The sequence below is a fragment of the Microtus oregoni genome, unplaced genomic scaffold, assembly GCF_018167655.1.
Source record: "Microtus oregoni isolate MIOR12 unplaced genomic scaffold, Mior012 000050F_ref0000143, whole genome shotgun sequence".
Taxonomy (NCBI): Eukaryota; Metazoa; Chordata; class Mammalia; order Rodentia; family Cricetidae; genus Microtus; species Microtus oregoni.
Window position 1 is genome coordinate 1,207,289 of NW_024543256.1, and position 23,197 is coordinate 1,230,485.

The window sequence follows — 23,197 nt, forward strand, 5'->3', positions numbered from 1 at the left end:
TACCATTAATCCCAACATTGAGGAGGCAGAGGTAGATGGATCTCTGAGTTGGATGTCATCATGGTCTATAGAGGATTTCAGGATAGCCAAAGCTGTACAAAGAAACCTCTCTCAAAAAAACAAACAAAAATATTATTTTTGGTATTATGTTCATGGTGTCTAATAGATGGCTAGGCACCAATGCTATTTCAAAAATTATTTACCTGATCATCACTGTTAGGGATCACCAAATAGCTAGCAATAAATCTTAATACCCCACATTTTGCCTACTTGATCCTATATGCCATTCTAAGTGTACCATATGCCCACCTCTGTGAAGCAAAGAACAAGTATAGACTGTGCTACCTGGAGATACCACAGCCTATGCTTCTGCCTTACTGGTGCCGTTGCCAGTTTGGCCTTCATCACTCTTTCCATGAAAGCTACAGACACTCACAGGACAATGAAAGCAAAATTTTATTCCTCCTATCTGGGAAAGAGAACTAGCAGATGGTTGTACATAGGACTCCCACCATCCCAGAACCAAAGGAGACAGGATCTGCCACCAAATGGCTCCCTCTGCCCAAGTGAAAGCCTAGAGAGGCAGGTGAGCACAGCGCAGGGCAGGGGCAACTGCAGTGACAGAGTGGCCAGAGTAATCTAGGGGAGGGAGGGCCCAGGGCTCAGGAAAGAAATATGGAGCTTCTTGGGGTTGGGATAGGTGTGAGGATGCTCTTTGCCATGGGAGCTTCTGGCTGGAATAGATACCAGGCTCAGGGAACCATAACACGGTATGGGCTGCCTGGGATATGCTCATCACCCCACTTGACCACCAGTGTGTACTCCCCTTTGTCTTTGAGCAGGTAGGAGACACTGTAGATGCGGCTGCCCATGTGTTTCACCAGGATCTCTTCACAGGGTGTCCTTGGGCCGTGCACCCCCACCAGCAGCATGTTGTTACCTGAGGTAGGAATAGGCCTCAGTGACCAACCTTAACCCCTTCCTTCATCTGTAATTGCTCTGAGCCCTTCTTCCTATTCCACATCCTGTCCCTTCCCTGTTCAAAATAACCCTTTCCCAACAAGCTTCTCACAACCCACCTAGGCCACCAGAGGATGGATTCCAGGTCCTCCAGGACATTTTCTTCATATATTTACATATTTATACCAACATACACACACATTTGGTTTTTTGAGATGGGCTTTCATTGTATAACAGTCTTTCATTCTATAACAGTCTTGGCTGTTATAGAACTAGCTCTGTAGACCAGGCTGACCTCAGACTCAGAGATTCACCTGCCTCTGCCTCCCACGTGCTGGGATTAAAGGAGTGTGCCACCACCACCCGGCAATTTATTTTATGTACATTGGTGTTTTGCCTATATGTTTGTTTGTGTGAGGGTACTGAATCCCCTGGAACTGGAGTTATAGTTAGTTGTGATCTGCCATGTGAGTACTGAGACTTGAACTCGAGTCCTCTGGAAAAGCAGCCAGTGAGTGCTCTTAACTACTGAGCCACCTTTCTCCAGGAAGCCCAAATAGAAGGTAACCCCAAAAGCAACAACCATAGCCCTAAAGGCAGTTCCTGAACTTCCCACATGCTGATCGTCCTGTTACTTCTGGCTTTGCTGACTGTCCTGTTATTTCTAGCTTTGTACTTCCAGAATCTAGAAACAGGGCTATTTACCTGCTTTGCTGCAGTCTACTGTGAAGCTGCTCTTCTGGCCTGCATAAGCCTTGTTCAGCCCCAGGCCTTTAGCTACTACCTTGCTCACATCAGCAGGACTTGGGCCTGAGGCTGCAAGCTGAGGAACAGTGGCAACTTTTGTCAGGGAGTCTACAAACACAGATGATGTCTCATGGAGGCTGTGGTTGCTAACAAGGTGGGGACCTGCAGGACAGAATGGGTGAGACTGAGAAATGACTGGAGTATCAAGGAATTGGATGGCACCAACAGCTTAGGCTGAGACTCACCTGTGACCTTGGCTTTGAAGGGACTTCCCCCAATGTGATAGGGCCCACCATACTTGATGGAGATGAGGTAGCTGCCAGGTGCCATGGGGGTATAGGTGACACGGTAGCCCTCAGGGCACTCCTGGCAATCCATCTTCACCTTGGAGGGTCCATCAATGGTAACCGAAAGGGCACCAGCTCCAGCATTGCTTGTGTTCACGATAAACTCAGCTGGGCTCCCTGGGAGCATGGAAGATCAGGCAGAGTCTACCTCACTGGGTTCCCTGTCTTCAACCACCCAGTACAGACTTAATACTTCCACATGCCTCCTGTTGCTAAGAGTTTAGATGCAGGGCCTCAACAACTGCATCCACACTCAGAGCTGTACCCGTGAACCTACCTGTGACACCACCCTCCAGGCCTGCTCCATAGGCGGACACCAAGCCTGGGTCCCCTCCATGCCCAGGTTCCCCAACTCGGATCTTGAAGGGACTTCCAGGGATATGAGTACCATTGAACTTGACATCAATCAAATAGATGCCATTCTCTCGTGGGATGAAACACACAGCATACTTATCTGAGATATAGAAGGACATGTTAAGGGCCTGGAGTACTTTTCGGTATGTAAGGAGCAAATAGTGTCTGAAAGGAATAGCCTTAGTACTAACCATCCCTTTCATTTCTCTTGCTACCAGCAGGAACCCAACTGCTCCATGGAGACTCCTCTGCTTCCAGAATTGTGCTGGGTGCCCACCCCAACAACACATACATCCTGAGGACTAAAGGTAGACCTAAGAAGTCTACCGGTGAGTCTTTTGGACTGACAAGCAAAATGCCCACATTGCTGCCTCCTTAGACAGTGTACTGTTAATACCATGCTGTCTACAGATTAGCAGGCTTAGCGAGGAATCTGGTCAGATCATGAACCTGGGGGGAGGGAAAAACTAGTGTGCTTCAGTACAATTGCTATTCCTCTGGCCACAGGGATAGACTGTCTTTCTTGCTCTTTGTATCTCTGTCTTTGTCTGTCTCATGTATGGAACTGCTAAAGCTTTCTTCCTAGTGGCCATGCTGATAAGCCATATCTTCATGGGTGCTTATCAATCTAGGAAGCTGAGGAACCCAATTTTGGTTGCTTACAGAATCATTACTTTCCTTATATACACTCAGCCTGGTTCTAGTCTGCTAGGGCAGACAGCTGAATAGCTAGACCGGAATAGAGCCTCACCTTGGTCAATCTCTGTGACATAGCACTCCTCCAGAGCTCCTGAGGGGCTGTGCACCTTGGCATCAATTGCCCCCTTGGCTCCATTCAGGCTGACTGCAAAAGAGGCTGGCTGGTTGATCTTTAACCCTGACTCCTAGAAGCACAGCAGATATGGTTAGACAGGATGGCTAGAGCCAGGGTAAATGGAAGAGCAGGAGACCCACAAGGTCACTTACCCATCTTGTGTCCAACATGGTTTAAAGAGGGAGAGCCATTAATCTGTGAGGGCAGCAAGCCACAGGCACACCCCCAACCTCCCATCCCCTAGACATGTGCTCCACAATCACACACCCAGGAAGCAGAAAAGGAAGGTGGCCCCACCCAGTGGGTAGCACTCAGCTCTAGCAGGCTCTCCCTCTTTAAACCTTAGCCCTGGTGCTCAATGGGCACAGGCTTCTGTTCAAAGCCTTTAGACCTGAGACACGAGAAAAACGCCACGCGGTAGGCAGGGCACTTCCTGCCAACCCCAAGCATGGGCTGTACCCGGTCAGAGCAGAAACCTAGCACCCAGAGTTGTTTCTGGGTAGTAGGCCACTCAGCTCACAGCCAAGGCCTGCTTGCCATGGTGACTCTGGTCTGGCCGGGCCTAGGAGCCCCAGGTGGGCAGTTTCTCTCAGTGCCTCACCTGAAGACTAGAAACAGTAAGGCGGCGGGCATCACCAGACGGAGAAGCCACAGGTACCACGAAGGGACTATCAGGTATGTGCTCCTCATTGAACTTCACTGAGACTTCATAGTCACCTGGATAGAAAGAGAACATAGGCTGTGTTGGAGATGCCACATATCTCCAAGGACTAGCCTACGAAAAGTCTGTTGCCTTCCACAGCCACCTTGGGTGTCCCTGGAACCTCAAGATGGAGATTCAGCACCAAGTGAAGACTATGTAGCACCTGGGGTCAACACACCCATACTCAGGTTCTACCTCCCCCTGCCCTGGCCAATTCTTTTCCCAGTACCTGGCTCCTGAACTACATAGGCCACACCACAGGAGCCATCCTTGCGATCCTCGAAGGAGATCTCAGCCTTGCTGGGGCCCTCAACTGCAATGGCCAGACCTCCAGCACCAGCTTCCCTGGTCCAAATGCTGAACTCAGCTGTGTGAGAAAGCAGTGGGTGTGCATGAATTAGAAAACTGATCCCCAACCTCAGCCAACTCCAAGCAAAGCCAAGATCAACATGATGGCCAGATACTTCCTACAAACACCCATCTAGGCCCACCCAGGATAGCAAGAATTAGACAAGCACACCTACCTGGCACTCCAGCTTCAGCCCTCTCTAGGCCAGGACCTCCAGCACGGACCTTGTGGGCGCCCCCTTCCCCCAGAGGCCCCACAGTGAACTGGAAGGGGCTCCCAGGCACATGCTGGCCCTTGTACTTGACACTGACTGTATGCATTCCCATCTCAGCAGGCACAAATCAGATACAGTAAGTATGGTTCTCTCCTTCTACAATCTCTGCCTCGTGGGTCTTGCCTGATGGGCTGGTCACCTGGGCTGTCATATCCTGGATGCTAATTTCTACAAGTAGAAGACAGCTTGCTGAGCAGGATCCTGTCTCTACTTGTGCTTAGGGTTACCCTAGGAACCCTCCTGATCTTTTCCCTACCAGGAATCTTCAGGCTGAGGTCACAATGACTGCCAACATTGGCCACTGAAGGGGCACGTCGCCTGCGTGTAATACTTTCTTTCACCCGGCCCTCACCCGTCACCTTCACAGAAAAGGGACTGCCTGTAGGAAAAAAAAATGACAGTCCATACCCTGAACATATTACAGGTGGGCACTGGGGTGTGTCTAGGGGCTGCCAAACCACAGGGGTGTGGCTGCCACACTCACCAGGCACATGCTGGTCAGCAAACTTGATGTTTATGATATAGTTTCCAGGCTCTGTGGGACAGTAAGTGACCCTGCATGTGCCATCCTCCAGGTCTTCTGTATTGATGTCTACTTTGCTAGGGCCTTCAATGGAAAGACTGAGTCCACCATAGCCTAGGGGATAGATAGCAGTTATAAGCCAGAATACCAAGTGAAGCTGTATTGCCCTATCTGGTAGGCCACCACTGCCTACCTGCATCTCTGGTGTCAATAATAAACTCTGCATGTTCAAAAGTACGACCTTCATGGAGGCCTTGACCAGAGACCCGCACACGGCTGGCATCACCAATCTCCGACTGGCTGATCACTACTGGGATGGGACTGCTTGCCACATGCTGGCCATTCTTCTTCACATGCACAGGTGCTCCCCTGTCTCCTTGGGCACGAAGGAAATCCCTGGGCACAGAGTAGGGCCATCAACAGGGTGTGGGTTGGCCCACAGCCTCCCTCCTTCCTTCTTTTTTCCCTCCACAAGCCAGGATGGCTTTAACTCACTATGTAGCCAATGACTGATTCCCCCAATTCTCCTGCCTCCACCTCCGAATATTGGGATTATAGGCAATCATCACACCTGGCTCTCTCTCTTTCCCAGAAATGCTTGATCCCTCTCAACCTCTTACCCACGTGGCCATTGCGCAACCGCTTCAGCAGACAGGGCTCCTCTCGGCCTGAGGGCGGCACCACTGTGGCTGTGAGTAAACTGAGGTCTGTTTCTGAGATATTGATGGGAATATCAGCAGCAGAACCAACCTTTAAGTGGGACATGCGCATGGAATCATCACCTGGTAAGGGTACAAGTCATCAGTCACTATGGATCCAGCCCCAAAGAGACTGTGCCCACCCTGTCATTATTCCTGATGTTCCCCACCTGTGACTCTGGCAGTGAAGGGGCTGCCTGGGATGTGCTGATCATTGTACTTGACTAGGATGCTATAATCACCAGGTAGCACAGGTAGGTAAGAAACACTGCATGTTCCATCCTGGTTGTCAGTGCAGCTGATTTCTGCTTTAGATGGACCCTCGATGGCCAGAGACAAGCCCCCTGAAAAGCATTACAGGTAAGAGTAGGAATTGTGCCCAGAAATGCATTGCTAGGCTTTCGTGGATGAGCCGACTTGATGGCTCAGCACAGGCAGGAAGACACGGTAGAGAACTTTATTCAGGATCATCTCCCATACCTAGCCCTCAGCCAAGGGAAGCAAAGACAACTTTGGCAGGCCAAGCCAAAGCTTCTCCTAGAGCTTCTCCTTACCCTCTCCAGCATCTTTGGTGTTGACAGTGAAGGTGGCAGGTTTGTTGACCACTCCGTGGGTAAGACCAGGACCATAGGCAGTGACATGGCCACAATTAACATAATCCACATAAAACTGCAAAGGACTTCCTGAGGCAGGAATAGAAACCACAAGGAATAACAGCCTCATTCATGCACTAGTCTATTAATTTTTGGGGTTTTTTTTGTTTATTTATTTATTTATTATGTATACAATATTCTGTCTGTATGCCTAAAGGCCAGAAGAGGGCGCCAGACCTCTTTACAGATGGTTGTGAGCCACCATGTGGTTGCTGGGAATTGAACTCAGGACCTTTGGAAGAGCAGGCAATGCTCTTAACCACTGAGCCATCTCTCCAGCCCCTAATTTTTGTTTTTTGAAACAGGATCTCACATATCTCTGGATGGTTTTGAACTGGCAGCTATGAAGCAGAGGATAACCTTGAACTCCCTAATTCATCTGCCTCTACCCCCAGTGCTACGATTACAGGCATGTGAATATCTAGTTTATTCAGAGCCTCATACATGCTAGGCAAGCAGTCTGACCTATAATAGTACTCTAACCTGTTCTTTCTAAGATGGTAGCAATAGGGGTCTGGGATGGGGTGGGCAAGAGGCTGTGAGCCCACCTGGGATATGCATATTGTCATAGCGGATGTCCATTTCATGCAGGCCAGCTTCACTGGGTGAGTAGCGTACAGTAACAGTGCCATCCTTATTGTCCGTGATGGAAGGCTGGGCCACCTTGCCTGAGGGCATTCGAACTTCCCCTAGAGGGCAGTGGTTTTGAAGTCAGGACAGGCAAATGGCACACCTTGGTATCACTGGTTTCCAAGTTCCTTCCTAGCCCTCACTCACCAGTGATCTCTCCCTTCTTAATGGTAAAGGGGATAACAAGATCAAAGGGCCTCAGGCTAGTCATATCCAGCCCATTAACACCCACCATGGGTCTCTCTGGAACCTACAGTGGAGACAGAAGAATCAGGTGAGGAGCTACAATAAGATCTGAGGTTTCTCTGCACATATGGAAGAACAGGGCCACGTGCAACACCCAGATGGCCAGCTGCAAGTGTCCCTATGGGTCAGGCAAATTGAATAATAAATAGACCAGGTCATGCCTTACCCAGGTTTGCTGGCTACCCTGAGGATAGGTATACTGTGGAGCCAGTTGCTGAGGCCGTAGTGGGGTCTGCACTGTAGGTTGGTCCCCAGCCAAAGCCTGCAAGGCAAAGTGAGAAAGCTGGAGACTTGTCACAGGGACCTGGAAGGACAAACTAGGACCTTCCCAGATCTCCCTCCCCACCCGTCTTTGGCCCCTTCTCACTGTAACTTGGAAGGGGCTGTTGGGCACATGCTCGCCACCGAAGCGCACACAGATGACATATTTGCCCGGCTGGGGGACTGTGTAGAAGATGTCAAAGGTGCCATCCTCATTCTCCACCACGTCCACATCTACCTCTGAGCCATCGGGTGTGCATACAGTGCAAGTCACCTTGCCTTTGCCTGCTGCTTTCGCGTCCACAGTAATCACTGTCTCCTCCCCAATCTGGATGGTGGGGCCAATGCCAGCACCTGGGAGGGCAGAGTGGATCCCGAGAGGGAAGCCAGCAGGTGAGCCTGGTATTTTGGCTCCTACCATCAGCCTGCCACCCATCCAGGTCTCTTACTACTACAACCAAGCACAGCCAGCCCCAACCCCTAGCCCAACCCATACCCCAAGCTAGGATGGTGAGTGGTTTCTCAGAAGGCAGGAAGGATTCTCCTGACCACCTCAAGCCTCTTTATGAGAGAGGCCCAACAGGTGGTACCAAGGTACCTGGGAGGAAAAGTAAGGGACCATCCCATCCCAGCACAAGCATTTACTTCCTCTGCCAACTCAGCCTCAGCAGGTACCATGGTCTATGCTGACAAATACCAGCACTCTGACTAGGCCCGTGGCTACCTGCGCCCTTGTTTACTGGCCCCAGCCCCAGTGCTATGTGTGGATGCAGTGAGGCGGAGTCCTGCTGCAGTGTGGGGAGTGTGACATTTTCCTCCCTACCCATCCCCCAGGCCTGAAGGTGAAACTGGAGTTTCCTGACGACTGAGAACGCTTGCTCAACCAGAGGCTTGCAGTGAGAAGCAGCCCAGCACAGCCTGGCACAGACAAGAGCAAGCAGCAGGGAGACAGCAGGGTTAGCACCCATGCAATGCATTACAGCAGGCTTGGCAAAGCAGTGGCAGCACCCAATGAACAGGGAATAGAAGGCCCAAGCCACCACTGCAGGGTTGCAAGGGTAAAGCATCTAAGCAGCCTCTAGGGCCCCATAATGCCCAAGGAAAGGATAAGGACAGTAACATTATGATCTGGGGCTCAGCTGTGGAGGCTTGGGAGCTGTGGGTTGTAAGGCCTGGCAGCAAGAGCACCCCTGCAGTCCAGCCTCCCACAAGGAAAGCAGCTAGGAGCACCAAACCTACTTGAGGACCAAGTTTAAGGGCCCTCCTTACCAGCCTACCAGCCTGCCACCAAGCCCCCGTTGACCTTGGTCTCACACTGGCAACATGAGACTCAGCATCTTTAGCTATATCGTTGGCTGCCTGCTACCCATGCTGCCCTATAAGTTTTCTGAATACCTGCCCTGTATCATCTAGCTAATGATTTGAGCCCTCTCCTGACAGCTACTTGATTCCTCATTTTTGTATCCAGGATCCAGGTGATCAGTAGGTCTTAACCATAGCATCCTCAAAGTACACCTGTTAACTGGGCTACTGCTTAATGTCCCAACAGCCACTGACCTGGTCCAAGCAAACCTTTTGGCTTGTCCAAAGGTGATTTAAGTTCCCTTACTGGCTTCCTGCCTCCATTCCACTCATAATGGTCAGAAAAATTGAAGTCATTCCAAGTCCCTAGCCTGTTTTCCGATCTCCTATCCTATGAACGCGTGTGTCATATCCTATCCCATGGACTATTCTACAAAACAATCTAGCCTCTTGCCACAAAGACCTAGCTATCTTATAATCCTGTCCTTGGCCACCTACCCAAGTGCCAGGCCTACAGCCTTCAGAGGCCTATAAGTAATTATAGTTTTATATCAGTATCCCTGGGGAGTGTCTGTCTTTGGGCAGACAAACCTGTCTGATAGGGGCTGTCTAATTAGCGTCACTGCTGAGGGAATAGAAGGAGAGAAGGAAAAGAGATGGGTTGCAGAATGCACTTTGGGGCTCTGAGGCTGGGCCAGGCCCTGCCATGCTGGCCACCCAAGCAGATGACTCTGGCACTACTGCATCACCAGCCAGCCCCACCCACTCATGCACCTCCCTCAGCCCAGGACACAGATGCCCCTGGGAGGCAGGGATGGAAGTCTGTGGATCTGATGAGGCCTAGAGACTCCCACTGGGTGGAGGAAACCACCTTGTCCCCTGAGCCCACACAGGAACCCTTGCGAGAAGGAAGCACCTGCTGCCATCCTCAGGGGTACCAAGATCCCCAGACCCCAAAGTCCCCAGTGGGGTGCCTCCTAGGATACACTTTACCCCAAAGCTCTCAGCTGCAACCCGAGTTCTCAGATGGGGAAATGGAGGCCCAGAGAGGGGAGAACCAGAGCATTCATGCTTAGCTCCAGAAACCTCCCTGGGCCCTGACCCTCCAGCCCATGACCTTGTCTGCACAGCCTCCCCCGCTCTGTCCTTGCCTAGAGCTGCAGCTGGAACTGTCCTGGGAATGAATTAGCAATGAAGAGGAAAGGAAACTGCCTCTCTGGGCAGCAGGGGCATTGGGAGTGGCCCCAGCAAGCAGCTTACCTAGCCCGTGACCTCCGATTGACACTGAGGTGAGAGGGCAGAGAGCAAGGAGAAAGGTCAGGTGAGTCACTCAAGAGGGCGGCCCCCATTCCCACACGCCGCCCCAAGCAGCGAGCCCTTGCACACAGGCACACCCAAGCCCCGTGCTGAGCTCCACGGTGGCCGATGGTGGGCTAGCTCACCTGTGACTGTGCACTTGCTGGCATCTCCAGTGGGCACAGCCCGGACACGGTATGGGGAGAAGGGGATCTCATCACCACCATACTTGATGAGGATTGTGTACCGGCCTGTCACATCTGGCACATAAGCCACTGTGTACGTCCCATCATGGTTGTCTTGGATATGTGTTTTCTTGGGCTTGCCTTCAGGGTCCTATGTAGCAAAGCACAGGGGAGGAGGTTGGTCCAAACCTAGCAAGGCCTGGACTATCTCAGGCCTTCCATAAAACACCAAATACTGCTGTAATAGAAATAGTTTCTGTTCCCCACTACCCCCATGACCCCAGCGGCTGCCTGTGGCCGAGTCCAGAATGGAAGTCCCCAAACATTCAGCATTCCCTGACAAGAGAGCAGCTTGGTGCCCAGCCTCAGTACTGGGCCTGTCATAGGGGCACCAGGAGCTTACAAGACCTCAATGTTATAACATTATACCTGTCCTGTGAGACTATTACATGTGAGGAAGCTGAAGCATGTATAGGCTTTGGAACCACACTCAATAGCAACGAATGTATATTTGAGAACGCTTGTTCCTTTCAACTTGGAGAAAACTGCTACACATCCTAATGCAGACCAAAAGCAGAGGTCCTTCCCTTACAGTACAGCTCCAGGCAGGCTAGTTATCTAGACTGGGCTGCCTGTCCACCTGCAGCCTTACACTCCATCTGCCCAGGTCTTGTTCCTCGCCTCTCCTCCCTTTGCCTGAAGTTACAGCACAGCTCAGGGAGCCAGCAAGCTCACCGTAATCTGGACAGCCAACAGACCCTCCCCAGCATCCTTGGCATCAATGGTGAACTCCACAGGCAGGCTGGCAGGTACACCAGTGGTGTTGAGTCCAGGTCCACTGGCCTTCACCTTACTGGCATCATGTGTGGGCAGTACCTTGACCTTGAAGGGGCTGTGGGATCAGGGTGTTATGAACCATCAGAAAAGTTTCAGTGCCCAGCCTGCCCCCAGCATGCACAGTGAACCCTGCTTCTTACCTCCGTGGAACCTCTTCTTCCCCATATAGCACAGAAATGCTATAGGACCCTTCTCGGCTGGGCACATAGTTGACAGTCTGAGTACCATCGGCATTATCCACTACATCCACTGGCTCCACCAGGCCTACCCCCAGTCCCAATGACAAAACCTTAGGTTGGCTCCTTGTACCCATCCCCAACCCCATCTCCCTGAAGGACTAGGACTGGGCCCAAAGCCTAGACCTTATCACGTCCTTAACTATCCAATTCCAGGAATGACTCCAAGACCCTGTAGTATAAAACATATCTAAGTGCCTCCTTAGGCCCTCTCTCTTGCCACATCTATTCAGTGGCCAAGTCCTGTATTATACCTTCTCTAGAGTTCTGCCTGGTTTTGTGGTTACATAAAACCCTTCCACTATCTGCCCTAGCCTCCACATGCTGGCCCAAAAGATGATAGCTCCATAACTCCCTCTCCTAGGTATGTGAACTCTCACCTTTAGGCCCCTGCACTTTGACTTGCAGTGGGGCAACTCCAGCCTTGCTTGTGTCCACCTGAAAGGACTGAGGGAGGTTGGCACGGACCATGCCTGGGGTTAGGCCAGGCCCAGAACACTTGACTTTAGATGCATCTGTCACATCATGCACAGGGACCTTGAAGGGACTACCTAGGGGTTGATACAAAAGGATGGTAACTATGTAAGAAACTGTGGGTATTAACAGACAGTCCTAGGGTTCCATCCTCATGATCATCTCCTCACCTGGCACTTGGTGACCACCGTAAGTGACATTAAGGCTATAGGTGCCAGCTTCATAGGGTATATATTCTACTGAGCAGCTGCCATCTTTATTATCCATACAAGACATCTTGGCCTCGGAGGGGCCCTCAACAGCCAAGCCGAGACCACCTGTGCCAGCTCCCCTATTCCAAACAGATAGTCTGTCATTACCTGGGATTCCCAAGCCCATTGGCTGCCCTTGCCTCTTCAGTGACTCCCTCACCTAGTCTCCACTGTGAACTTGTTGGGTTTGTTGGTAGTACCACTTTGGATGCCTGGCCCATGGACACGCACCCGGGAGGGGTCACAGCCCTCTGTTACAGGCACCTTGAAAGGGCTACTGGGCACAGGACTGCCATCATAAGTCACATCCACAGAGTGTACTCCTAGAGGGTAGGACAAGTCAGGTCAGGAAGAACTGGGCTTCTCCACTTATTCTCTGCCCTGCCTAAGCTATACCCCAGCACATTCATACCTTCTTCATATGGGGTGTATTCCACTTTGTATGTGCCATCACCACAGTCCTGAACATAAGTTTCAGTCAGGTTGCCTGAGGGGTTGGCCACACGAGCCTTGACATGTGACCCTCCAGTCTGTGTAAGAGCCCGGGCATCCACACTAAACTCAGTGGTTGCTTCTCGGAAGACACCTGGAAAAGGCCACAGTGAAGAGGCTGTGGCTATAGGACTCTGCACCCCATAACTGCTACTCCCCTACAGCAGGTGTCCTTACCTTGACCCTCAATTCCAGGTCCATAGCACTGCACACCTGAGGTGTCCACAGCAGGCTCCACCTGCAGCTTGCTGGGGAAGTTGGGCACAGGCTGGCCGCCATACTTGATTGTAACAGTGTAAGCCCCAGGACAGAGAGGAATATAGGTAATGGTGTGTGTGCCATCACCATGGTCCTGAATGTATACTTCAGCTGGCAGTCCTGCCTCAGAGCAGATCTCAATAGTCAACTCAGCACTGCCAGCACTTGAGCAGTCCACTTGGAACTGGCCTACCTCACCAGCAGTAGCCCGCTCCAGCCCAGGACCTGAGCATTTCACCTTAGATGCATCAAAACAAGGAACCACATGGGCCTTGAATGGGGATCCAGGGATGTGGGTGTCAGCAAAAAGGATGTTGATGTTGTAGTCCCCAGGCTCAGTGGGCACATAAGACACAGAGCATGTGCCATCCCCATTGTCCAGGCACTCAAGCTGTGCTTCACAGGGGCCTTCCACTGTCAGGCCGAGGCCACCAGTGCCAGCTCCCTTTGTATCAATGGTGAAGCGGGCAGGGGAGCCTGCATTGCCCCCCTGTAGCCCTGGTCCAAACGCTTTCACCTAAGAGAAAGAGGATGTCAGAATCAGCTACCAGCCCAATCTTTCTTCTGCCTCTTTTTGCCCTAGCTCTCCTCCTTACCCAAACAGAAACATGAAAGGCATAGGCTAATAGGTAATCTACCGATCAATCATAAAGACAGAAATGACAAAGGGTCAGGACAAATCTGGAGAATATAGGGTACCCTCAGGAAGATGGGAGCTGGGTGTGGTGGTACACACCTTTAATCCCAGCACTTGGGAGGTAGTTACAGGCAGATCTCTATAAGTTTGAGGCCAGTCTGGTCTACAGAGTGAGGTCCAGGACAGCCAGGACTACACAGAGAAACCCTGTCTTAAAATCATCCCCACCACCCCCCCCCAAAAAGAGGGAAGGAAGGAAGGAAGGAAGGAAGGAAGGAAGGAAGGAAGGAAGATGGGCCCTCCCCTTATAGACTCCCAAACCCAATTACCTTGCTAGGTTTGGTGGGAGCCACAGCTTCCAGTGGAAAGGGACTGCCAGGCACAGGAACACCATCATAGGTCACCTCCACCTCATAGGGCCCCTCTTCTCGGGGCACAAAGCGTACCACACTATTGTCAGCTCCCAGGCCTGGCTCTACCTTGCAGGGCACTGCTGCACCTGAGGGACTCACAATCTTGGATGCTACTTTGCCTTGACCACCTGCACCCTTTGACTTCACTGTGAACTCCTGATCTTTGCCAACATCCACTTCTGTTGCAATTATGAAGGTAGAGAAAAAAGAAATTAACCATTTATTTATGCAGCTCCAGGCAAGACTCAGCTGGATGGAGCTAAGTGGTCCTCAATGGCAATAGAAAATATAGCAACTACTTACTGTCACCAAGGCCAGACACCTTGATCTTGCTGAGGTCCAGGGTTGGAGATACTCCCACTGAAAATGGGCTCTTGGTGATGTGATCTCCTCCATAAGTGACACTGACACCAATTGGACCCTGAAATAGGTACAGAAGGGCAGGGGTCACTACTCAGCACTCCAGTGTCTTTGGCCTACAGCTGCTGAGCTTTGCTCCTCAGGCCCGTTCCCAGGTGAGAAATTAGAAATTTCTTGCAGCAGCCTAACTAGCCTGCTATATAAGGAAAGGGAAGGGTATGGCTGCAGCAGATAGAGATAGCTACCTGCTGCACAGGAGTGTACTTGACTGTGTAGGTATTATCATGATGATCAATGATGTCCACATCTCGCACTGCATCTCCCTTAGCCAGTCCTGAGAACTGGACATCCAGCTTGCCTTTCCCAGCAGTTTTAGCATTGACCGTGAAATGGGTAGGTTTGCCAAGTTCAACACCTGAGGAGTCATAACAAAACTGAGGCACCCTACTCTGAGCTCCCTGCCCTTGGCTCCACTCAACATACAGAATATTCATCCTTACCAGTGCGACTTAGGCCAGGACCCTCAGCCTTCACCTTGCTGGCATCATGAGAAGGCTCCACTTTGACTCTGATGGGGCTGGTGGGTGTGGCCTACAAGTGAAGGAAAAAAAAACAGCTGAAGACAGCAGCACCCAAACACTTAGCAATCTAAGAACTGGGAGCAGTAACACCTACCTGGTCAGCAAAAAGAACCATGATGGTATAGCTGCCAGCCCCACGGGGTGTGTATTTCACAGTGAAGGTGTCATTGTCATTCCGGATGATATCAAAGTCAATATCAGCCTCAGTGGGACCCACCACTCCAGGGGCACACTTGATACCAATGCTGACATCTCCTGTGGTTAAGAAGTGGGATAAGAAGAGACTGGGACTTGGAGAGACAGCCTACCCATCTGTCCTCCCATTCAAGGCTAGGTCTTACCCTGGCCAGCCTCTGTACAATCCACAGTAAAGTAGGTGGGTTCATGTGCCTTGAGCCCAGTTTTGGCCACTCCTGGACCATACACCTTGACTTTGTTTGGGTGGCTGCCAGCTCCCACATTCACCTGTAGGGTACGGGGCAAGTTAAAAGACATGATGAGTCTGTAGTAGGAGAGGTGAAAGGCTCCCTCAGCTATTGCTGGTAGGCAGGACAAATATTGCTGCTGCCTTGGGACAACTGGAAGTTCCTCAAACAGGTAAAAGTGACTGCATGATACTTTGATTCTGCTTCTAGAGAAGTGAACACCTAGGTCCACACAAACACGTACCCAAATGTTCCTACCAGAGCTATTCGCATAGCCCAAAAGTAACACATATCTGCCAAATAATATTTTCCATCTATACAATGTGATGTAAAAAATATTCAGCCATAAAAAGGTCTGAAGCACTGACAAAGGTCTGACAAAAAGTCACAAAACAAACATGGTGGCACACTTCTTTAATCCCAGCACTTGGGAGGCAGAGGCAGATGAATCTCTGTGAGTTTAAGGCCAGTGTGGTCTGCAGAGCAAGGTTCTAGGCCTGCTTGGTCTTCATGGTGAGGTCTTGTCTCAAAAAGAAAACACAGGGCTGGAGAGATGGCTCAGCGGAGTTCAATTCCCAGCAACCACATGGTGGCTCACAACCATCTGTAATGAGATCTGGTGCCCTCTTCTGGCCCACAGGGATACAAGCAAGCAGAATATTGTATATTTAATAAATAAATAAATCTTTAAAAACTTAAACACACACAAAGATCACACTGTGTATAATATATATAGTTAAAATGCATATAGAATTGCATCTATATGAAAAGCCCAGAAAATGCAAATTCATAGATCAGTGATTACCAAGGCCTAAAGAAAGGGGAATGGAAAGCATAGAAGTTTCTTTGGGGATGATGAAAATGTCCTAGACTAGACTATGGTGATGGTTGCCAACTACCCTGTAAATAGGAAAACTGCATTGGTATGCAAGCTTGATCCTGTTAAAAACTGTTATAGGAAAAAAAATTGCTATAGAACAAAAGGGTTCTGGGGAGATGGGCTAATGGCCCATGGGCTGGCTTACCCGGAAGGGACTGTTAGGGATGCTGACACCTCCCCAAGAAACCATGGCTGTGTGCTTCACTGGCTTTCTGGGCACATAAGAGCAGCTGTAAGTGCCATTGCCATTGTCCTTGACTGTCGCCTCCACAGGGCAGCCCTCATTGTCCTGTAAGGCAGGCAAAAGCAAGCAGCCTTCTGGTCAGTACCCAGGTCTAGGGGCCTACCAGTCCTAACCCCAACATTGGTAGGCATCCCACCTGGACTTGAACTCGGAGAGGGGCCTTCCCAGCATGCTTGGCATCAACTATGAACTCTGCTGGCTTGTTGACAGCCACACCAGTCTTCTCCAATCCAGGCCCACGTGCCTTCACCTGGTAAGAAGTCAATCCAATCTCAGAAAATCAAGGCAAGGCCACCAAAGGCAGGTAGGGCAGTAAGTAACACACACACTGGTAGGACACGTTTCTGGGAATACCAGCCAGGGTCTGAGTTCTTAACCCCACCTCACTGAAAAGATGGGATAATGCCCACCCCCAGAAGCCTTCTCCAGAAGAGGTAGAAGGCCAAAGCTCAGGTCAGTGTTATGTGCCATTTACCCTGTCTGGGTAAAAATCCTGAGGTGCCTCACGGATGTCAGCCATGAAAGGACTAAGACGAATGTCCTCACTGTTACACAGCACATGAACAGCATACTCGCCAGCCTCCTGGGGCCAATAGCGCACATCACAGGAGCCATCACCCTTGTCATCACATTCGATCTTGGCCTGTGATGGACCTTCCACGGAGAAACCTGAAAACAGTCATCAGTCGTACTGGTATCCTGGAGCCTTGGGATAGGGTTCCTTTGTCACCCTCTGCTTTGGGTGCCTACTCTGAAGACTCCAACTTACCCAAGGTGCCTACATCATCACCAATAGCCTCTACCACGAAGTCTGCTGACTTGCCAACAACACCGCCTTCTAGCCCAGGGCCCCAGGCTCGCACCTTCTGATTGCCACACTCAGTGCCCACCTTCACCTCGAAGGGACTGCAAGCAAAAGCACCACATAGGTAAGCATCAAGTGGCACTGCTCTGTGCCCAACAGCTGTGGGCCAGGCAGAAAGATGTCACTGGTCCCTTGCCAGGTAGGGAGATGAGAGGGCTCAGAAATGGTTGAGTAGTAGAGGGAGCTCACCTGCGGCCAATGTTCTGGCCACCCCATGTGATAGTGACAATGTATGTGCCAGGTATTGTGGGGTAATATTCAAAGCCATACACGCCATCCCCTAGGTCCTTCTGCTTTACACGCTCCTCACCCTCTGCAAAGACAAGAAAGAACTCAGGCCTGTCTAACTATGACCTGAGGTCCATTACCCTAACCACCCCACCAGATAAACTTACTGGGGCCCTTTACAGTGACCTTTAGCTCCCCACTGCCAGCACCCTTGGTGTACACCTTGAAGTCGGCTGTCTCCTTCACTCGCACACCTTTAGGCTGGAGGCCTCGACCAACTGCCCGGCAGGCAGCTAGGTTACAAGCTGTGGGCAAATAAGCCAGCTGAGTTGCTGGAAACTGGGGCTTGTTGCCCCTTCCCTTGCCACACACAGGGCCAGGCCATTGGGATTGGAGGGTTACTCAGAGTTTGGCCCAACAGGCTGGTAAAGCACATGCAAGAAAACTGAAATGGGCCATGACCCCAGAACCTGCACCCCAAGCAGGGACATGGCAGGCTTTCTCCCAACTGTTTGACACCAGCCCCCAATACCTCCACCCAGCCCTCCACACCAAGAGGAAAATGGATCCAAGTACCGTTGACCCTGTGGGCAGAGCAGAGAGCAGCAGGTTTCTAGACAACTGGAGCGAGCTCTTCCGAAGGTAAAAGCATGGAGAAGAGAGATGAGAGGGGCAAGGAGAGGAAGAGGAGCAAGAAGGACCCAAGTATGGGAAAGGAAAGATAGTGCTTGCCCAGACAGTAGAAGCTCGGAGACTGGGACTTCAGTGGGACAGCGCTAATGGCCTACTCCGCGCCCCCCCAGGAGGCCCAGACCACAGCACCACAGTAGAGGAGCATCCATGGCCAGGCCTACCTTGGCCAACAGTGACAGTGTAGGGGCTGCGAGGGATGGGAACACCGGCGAAGGTGACATGCACTGTGTGGACACCCTCCATGGTGGGCTGGTAGCTACAGCGATAGGTGCTGTCATCCCTGGCCTCCAGTTGAGGCTCCACTGTGCCTTTCTGTCCAGTAGGGTCCTGGATGACGACTTCCACCTCGCCTGTGCCAGCTCCTGTCCCAAGGCACAGACTTAGCTCTGGGACTCCAGCACAGCTCTTCCCCATGGCTGGCTGGGCCTCGGCTGCCTCCCCTCACCTGCAGTGAAGATCTCAAAGTAGGTAGTCTTGTTGGCGATGTTGCCGCTGGGCTCCAGACCAGGGCCCTGGGCAGTCACTTTGCTGGCATCACCCTGTAACTTGTCCACATATACCTCAAATGGGCTCTTGGCAATATGTTGGCCAGCAAAGAGTACAGTCACCTATTCCCGGGAGGGGCAGGCTGTGAGGGTGAGGTAAGGGGTCCTCTGCCAACTACCCATGGCCACCAACCTCCTTCTCAGTCAAGTACTCACCTTATGAGTCCCCGTCACTTCAGGGACATACCAGACAGAGAAGGTATGGTTCTTGTCATTATTGGCAGTCACTTTTGCCTGTAGTGGGAAGGAGTCTATGAGTGTTAAGAGCAGCCCTTCTAAAAGAGGATAATAGCAGGATCCTGCCCTGCCAATGGATAACCCTACCTCTTCCTGGTGTCCAGCTGGGTCTTCCACATACACCAGCACCTCTCCCTGGCCAGCACTTCGGGTCTCCACAGTGAATTCTGCTCTCTTCTTCACCATATTGCCTGTAGGCTCGATGCCTGTCAGGAGAGGGTGAGGAAGCCATGGACCAGCTGGTAGGGCCACACCCTCACCTCTATACAGTAAAGGGACACAGCATTAGAGATCCCATCCTTCTACAGGTTCAGTACCCCTCCCCAAGCTAGGGACAATCCAATCAGTAAAGTTTGTTCAATGTAAGCCCAGTATATTGAGCCTGGCCTCAGAACCCAGCTGTGTGTGCTCTTGCCCATGCCCATTCTCTGAAACAGTCTGATTTACTGCAGTGGTTTCCCAAACCCTTGCACTTGCTTCATCCTGACTGCTTCATCTCCAATTATAGAATAGCAGCACACTGGGTCCTCTTTCAATCAAGCAACTTTCCACAAGCCAGTATGACTTAAGGAACTTATTACTATTCGCTTGTCAAGGCATCATTTCTGATCAACCCTGATCCATTCACCCCCCTCAAGAGTGATTATTCCATTGCCCAGCTGCCATGACCCCAAACCTCTTAGGACCCAAGTTGAGAGAAAATACTGTTCTATGGGCCAGATATAAGTGTTCCACCCCCTGGAATATCACTGACCAGGCCCCCTCACCTGGCCCATAGGCTCTGGCTTTCTTTGGGTTCAGTTTGGGCCGAAGAGGAGCCCCTGGCTTCAGCTTGGCCTTGGGGAACTGAGACAGGTAGGTCATGACAGAATGTTCATCTACATTGGGGTCCACAATTTCCTCTGGGGTGATCACCTGTCACAGAAAGAAGATAAGCGGCATTGGGCCTCTCCTCACCATGACCAACCACCTCTTAGCTGCTGGGGCCAGTTAGGGAACATACCTGAGGAATGCCTAGCCAATCATCAGCCTGCTGCATAGCTTCTCGTGCATTGTTCACAGGCTTACTAGCATCCCAGGAGTCCCAGTCAGGACATAGGCCTATAACACAGGAAAGGTTATGTTGTGAGTCTGGGACTATAGGTCTACCTTCTTGGTTGACCAGACAACCTTAGCCCAAGATCTCCCATCTCTGTGCTCCTCACCTGGGGCACAGCTATCAACAAGAGCACCCAGGGCCCGGCCACTCTGCCAGTCTCTACTGAAATTGGTAATGGGCAGCTGTGGTAGCTTGTTCTGAATCCAGCCTAGGAGCCTTTGTTTGGGTGTTTGCTTCTTGGCCTCTTCATCTTCCTCCTCATCCCACATGGGCATTGAGATTGAGTAGTGCAGGATCAGGGTCCAGATGAGGCCTAAGATCAGCTTCAGATTCCCATCCACAATGGCCTTGCTGTCTGTGGGAAGCAAGGAGGGGAGGCAACAGTGGGCAGTTAGGGACTTCCCTCACCAAGGCCAGCAGGGAGGAACCTGGGTGGACAGGCACAACAAGTCAATTAGGTGACAGAGGCTCCTCCCAGCTAAGGGCGAAAAGTGAATCAGGTACCCTCTGCTCAGAGCCTCTAAAGGGGTTCAAGAAATATTTAGTGCTAAAGGACACTTTTGGTGGGGAAGGAAGAGACCCATAGACACATGATAACAATATAATGCAATAAGGGGACTGTGCCAAAAACCCCAAGGCCCAGAAGGAGGGTGGGAGAGCAAGTGAGATAAATGCTTTGCAGCTGCTGAGATCAAAACATGCCCCCACCTCTTGGGATACATGGGAATGGAGAGAAGGAAACAAGGCCCCTGACCTCAAGCTGAGCTGAGACCAAAGAAGAGGAAGGCTAGGTTGGCAAAGAGTAGTTAGGAAATACAACTGCTGCTCCAGGGTGGGGGATGAAATAGGGGAAGTGAACGTGTTGGCAAGGATCCTTGTGTGAAGGGGTATGAGCCACACCCTTTGCCACTTCCTTGTCCCCTTACCAAACTAGGAATCAGGAGGTGGCACAAAAGAGGACTGGTTTGGGGGAGGGGCTATAAGTCAAAGGAACTATATTTGGTCCTGACTCATTGAGGCCTATCGGGAACTTCTGGGGTAACAGGCCCCATTGCCCAGTTGAAGGAGGAAGAAGAGAAAGAGTAGAGAGGGGCTAGTTTAGTGTGCCTCTGGTGCCAAGGCCCACTTGGGAGCCCCTGTTGTAGAGACTTAGGTGGGGTCCTCAAGTCCTGCTGCTTCAGCATAATCTGCCTAGCTGTTACCACCCAGCCTACTAGCCACCTAATGGGCTAGGTCTCAGACAGTCACCAGGCTTACCACAAGGGAAGTGGTTAAGGCGGGCACCCTGAACATCCATCACCATGGTGACGCCTCTGAGCCACACCCAAGGCCACCTCTGGATCTTAACCTCTTCAAGGGTGGATGGCTTATGGTAGGTATGGTTTTCTAACAGCTCATCTTTGGAAACCCTACAGTCCTTCCCTGCAATCAGGGAATGTTTATCTAGTGAGTCAATGGGAGTGGGTCATGAAAACTAGAACACCAATGGGAGGGCCATCTAGAACAGGTGGTATCCCAGTCCAGTGGGACAGCACCTGGGGGACAACTACTTGAGCCTCTCCAAGCAGAGTGATCTTTTCCTATTCCCAAACAGGTTGGTCCTGGTCTCTTGTGAATGTTTTTCATTGTCCCAAAATGGTGAGAAGATTCAGGAAGAAATTCAAAGAAGATCAAAGACACACTGATCTTACCCCAAGTCACAAGTCCAGCACAAGAGCTCCCAAGGAAACTATAAATTCTTAGTGGCCTCCAAGAGGCAAAGACAGACCCACCATCCCATGAAGGTACATATGGTCCCTCCCCTGGCTCGATTAGGCTGGCTAAGAGCTAGCTATGTCCCCCTCCCAAGAGGAGGAGAGGACCAGGGCCCAAGGTTGGGAGGCAGGCTGGTTAGATGGCCCCGCCCTATCCCACCCCCTATCTCCAGCCCCTGGGCCAGCCGCCCCCCTCCCTCTCCTAATCACTGCTGCTTTCCAACATTTTTTTGCCTTATATGGCAAAGCTCTGGGAACTAGGCCTGCTCCAGCCAGCTCACAAGAAGGAGGGAGAAGGGAGGTGGGAGGAGACCCCCCCCAAGAGCTGGGGTGTGGCCTGCCTCCCCACATCCGGCTGCCCCCCCAAAGACTCCGAAATGACTCAGCTGGCTAGACTGAGGCTGGGACTAGGGGTGGGCCCCCAAACATCCACAGGCATGCCTCTATAGGCATTCCAAAGAGCTCAGCACTTGAAACTTGCTCAGTGAGGAGCCGAAGAGACGAGGCACAGAACAGAGGTTGCGCTGCGGAAAGAGCGAGCCCTTTAAATGCGGGCGAAGGGTGGAGCCAGAGGCAAGATTTCCTTGGGGCGGGACCTCCGGGTGGGGCTTCTGGGCTATGCCCGCCCCACCTCGCCCTGCCCATTGGAATGCTCCCACAAAGCACCCCTCCCCTGCTCCGCCCAAGACGACCAAGTTCTGCTTCAGGGAGGGTCACTGAGTCCCAAAGAACACAAGAAGGTCCAGCAACATCTCCTTACGGTACTACAAGAAACGGATCCCAAAGCTAGGAAAGGATGAGCAATTCTGGCACGGGATCGCTCAGCTCCAGTTGGCACACCCTTACAAGGGACTCTCCCCAAGGTCCTGCAGGGGGTGGAGCAAATAGTGTGCCTGAGTCACTTGAACTCCACCCGCATCCAGCACCCTCCTCCGCTATCTTTATTTTCTTCTTTTTCTCGAGCTGAGGGTCCTCAGCCATAGTCTGGTCCACAGCAATGCGAAGAGTCCAGTCCTAAGAGCGAACCCTTCCAGAGCGCCTGGTGATGCTGCGAGCTCTTTGTGTTATGCGCACTGGTGCCGAGAAATGGCTGCCATTCAGTGCTCTCATCACCTAACGTAGCCACCCGCAGACCCCTGGTCCACCCCACCTGTCTCCGCTGGTCTTTCCAGTCTCCATGGTCCTGGCCTGCGCATCTGCACCAGCCCATTCCCACCTTCTTCTTTTATGGCCCCTAGTTCCATCCGGAAGGAAATGGGGGCAAACAGCTGAGCCAGGAGGCTGCCAGCACTGCAGGACCAAGCAGTCTTCCAAAGGCCCAGGGCATGCCAATGGGCAAAATCCGA

At 51.6% G+C, this 23,197-nt stretch overlaps 1 protein-coding gene across 1 annotated transcript; it reads right to left on the bottom strand.

Moving 5' to 3' along the window:
* Positions 1–618: 618 nt before the first annotated feature.
* On the bottom strand, positions 619–21,400 carry LOC121437071 (filamin-A-like). Its single transcript, XM_041636924.1, is given in 48 exon segments — positions 619–940; positions 1,666–1,869; positions 1,953–2,171; positions 2,332–2,508; positions 3,160–3,292; positions 3,824–3,939; positions 4,155–4,292; positions 4,450–4,716; positions 4,805–4,927; positions 5,033–5,185; positions 5,265–5,432; positions 5,435–5,467; positions 5,692–5,853; positions 5,940–6,113; positions 6,324–6,452; positions 6,971–7,111; positions 7,200–7,302; positions 7,465–7,560; positions 7,666–7,913; positions 10,122–10,145; positions 10,304–10,493; positions 11,078–11,234; positions 11,320–11,443; positions 11,796–11,966; positions 12,060–12,220; positions 12,301–12,463; positions 12,553–12,726; positions 12,810–13,407; positions 13,857–14,119; positions 14,244–14,361; positions 14,546–14,715; positions 14,801–14,891; positions 14,976–15,136; positions 15,223–15,346; positions 16,332–16,475; positions 16,567–16,680; positions 16,906–17,099; positions 17,200–17,336; positions 17,485–17,608; positions 17,691–17,828; positions 18,378–18,578; positions 18,662–18,824; positions 18,918–18,995; positions 19,086–19,204; positions 19,766–19,913; positions 20,002–20,099; positions 20,204–20,452; positions 21,355–21,400. Coding segments are annotated over 48 exon segments (7,614 nt in total). The 3' UTR covers positions 619–752.
* Between the last annotated feature and the right edge of the window lie 1,797 nt (positions 21,401–23,197).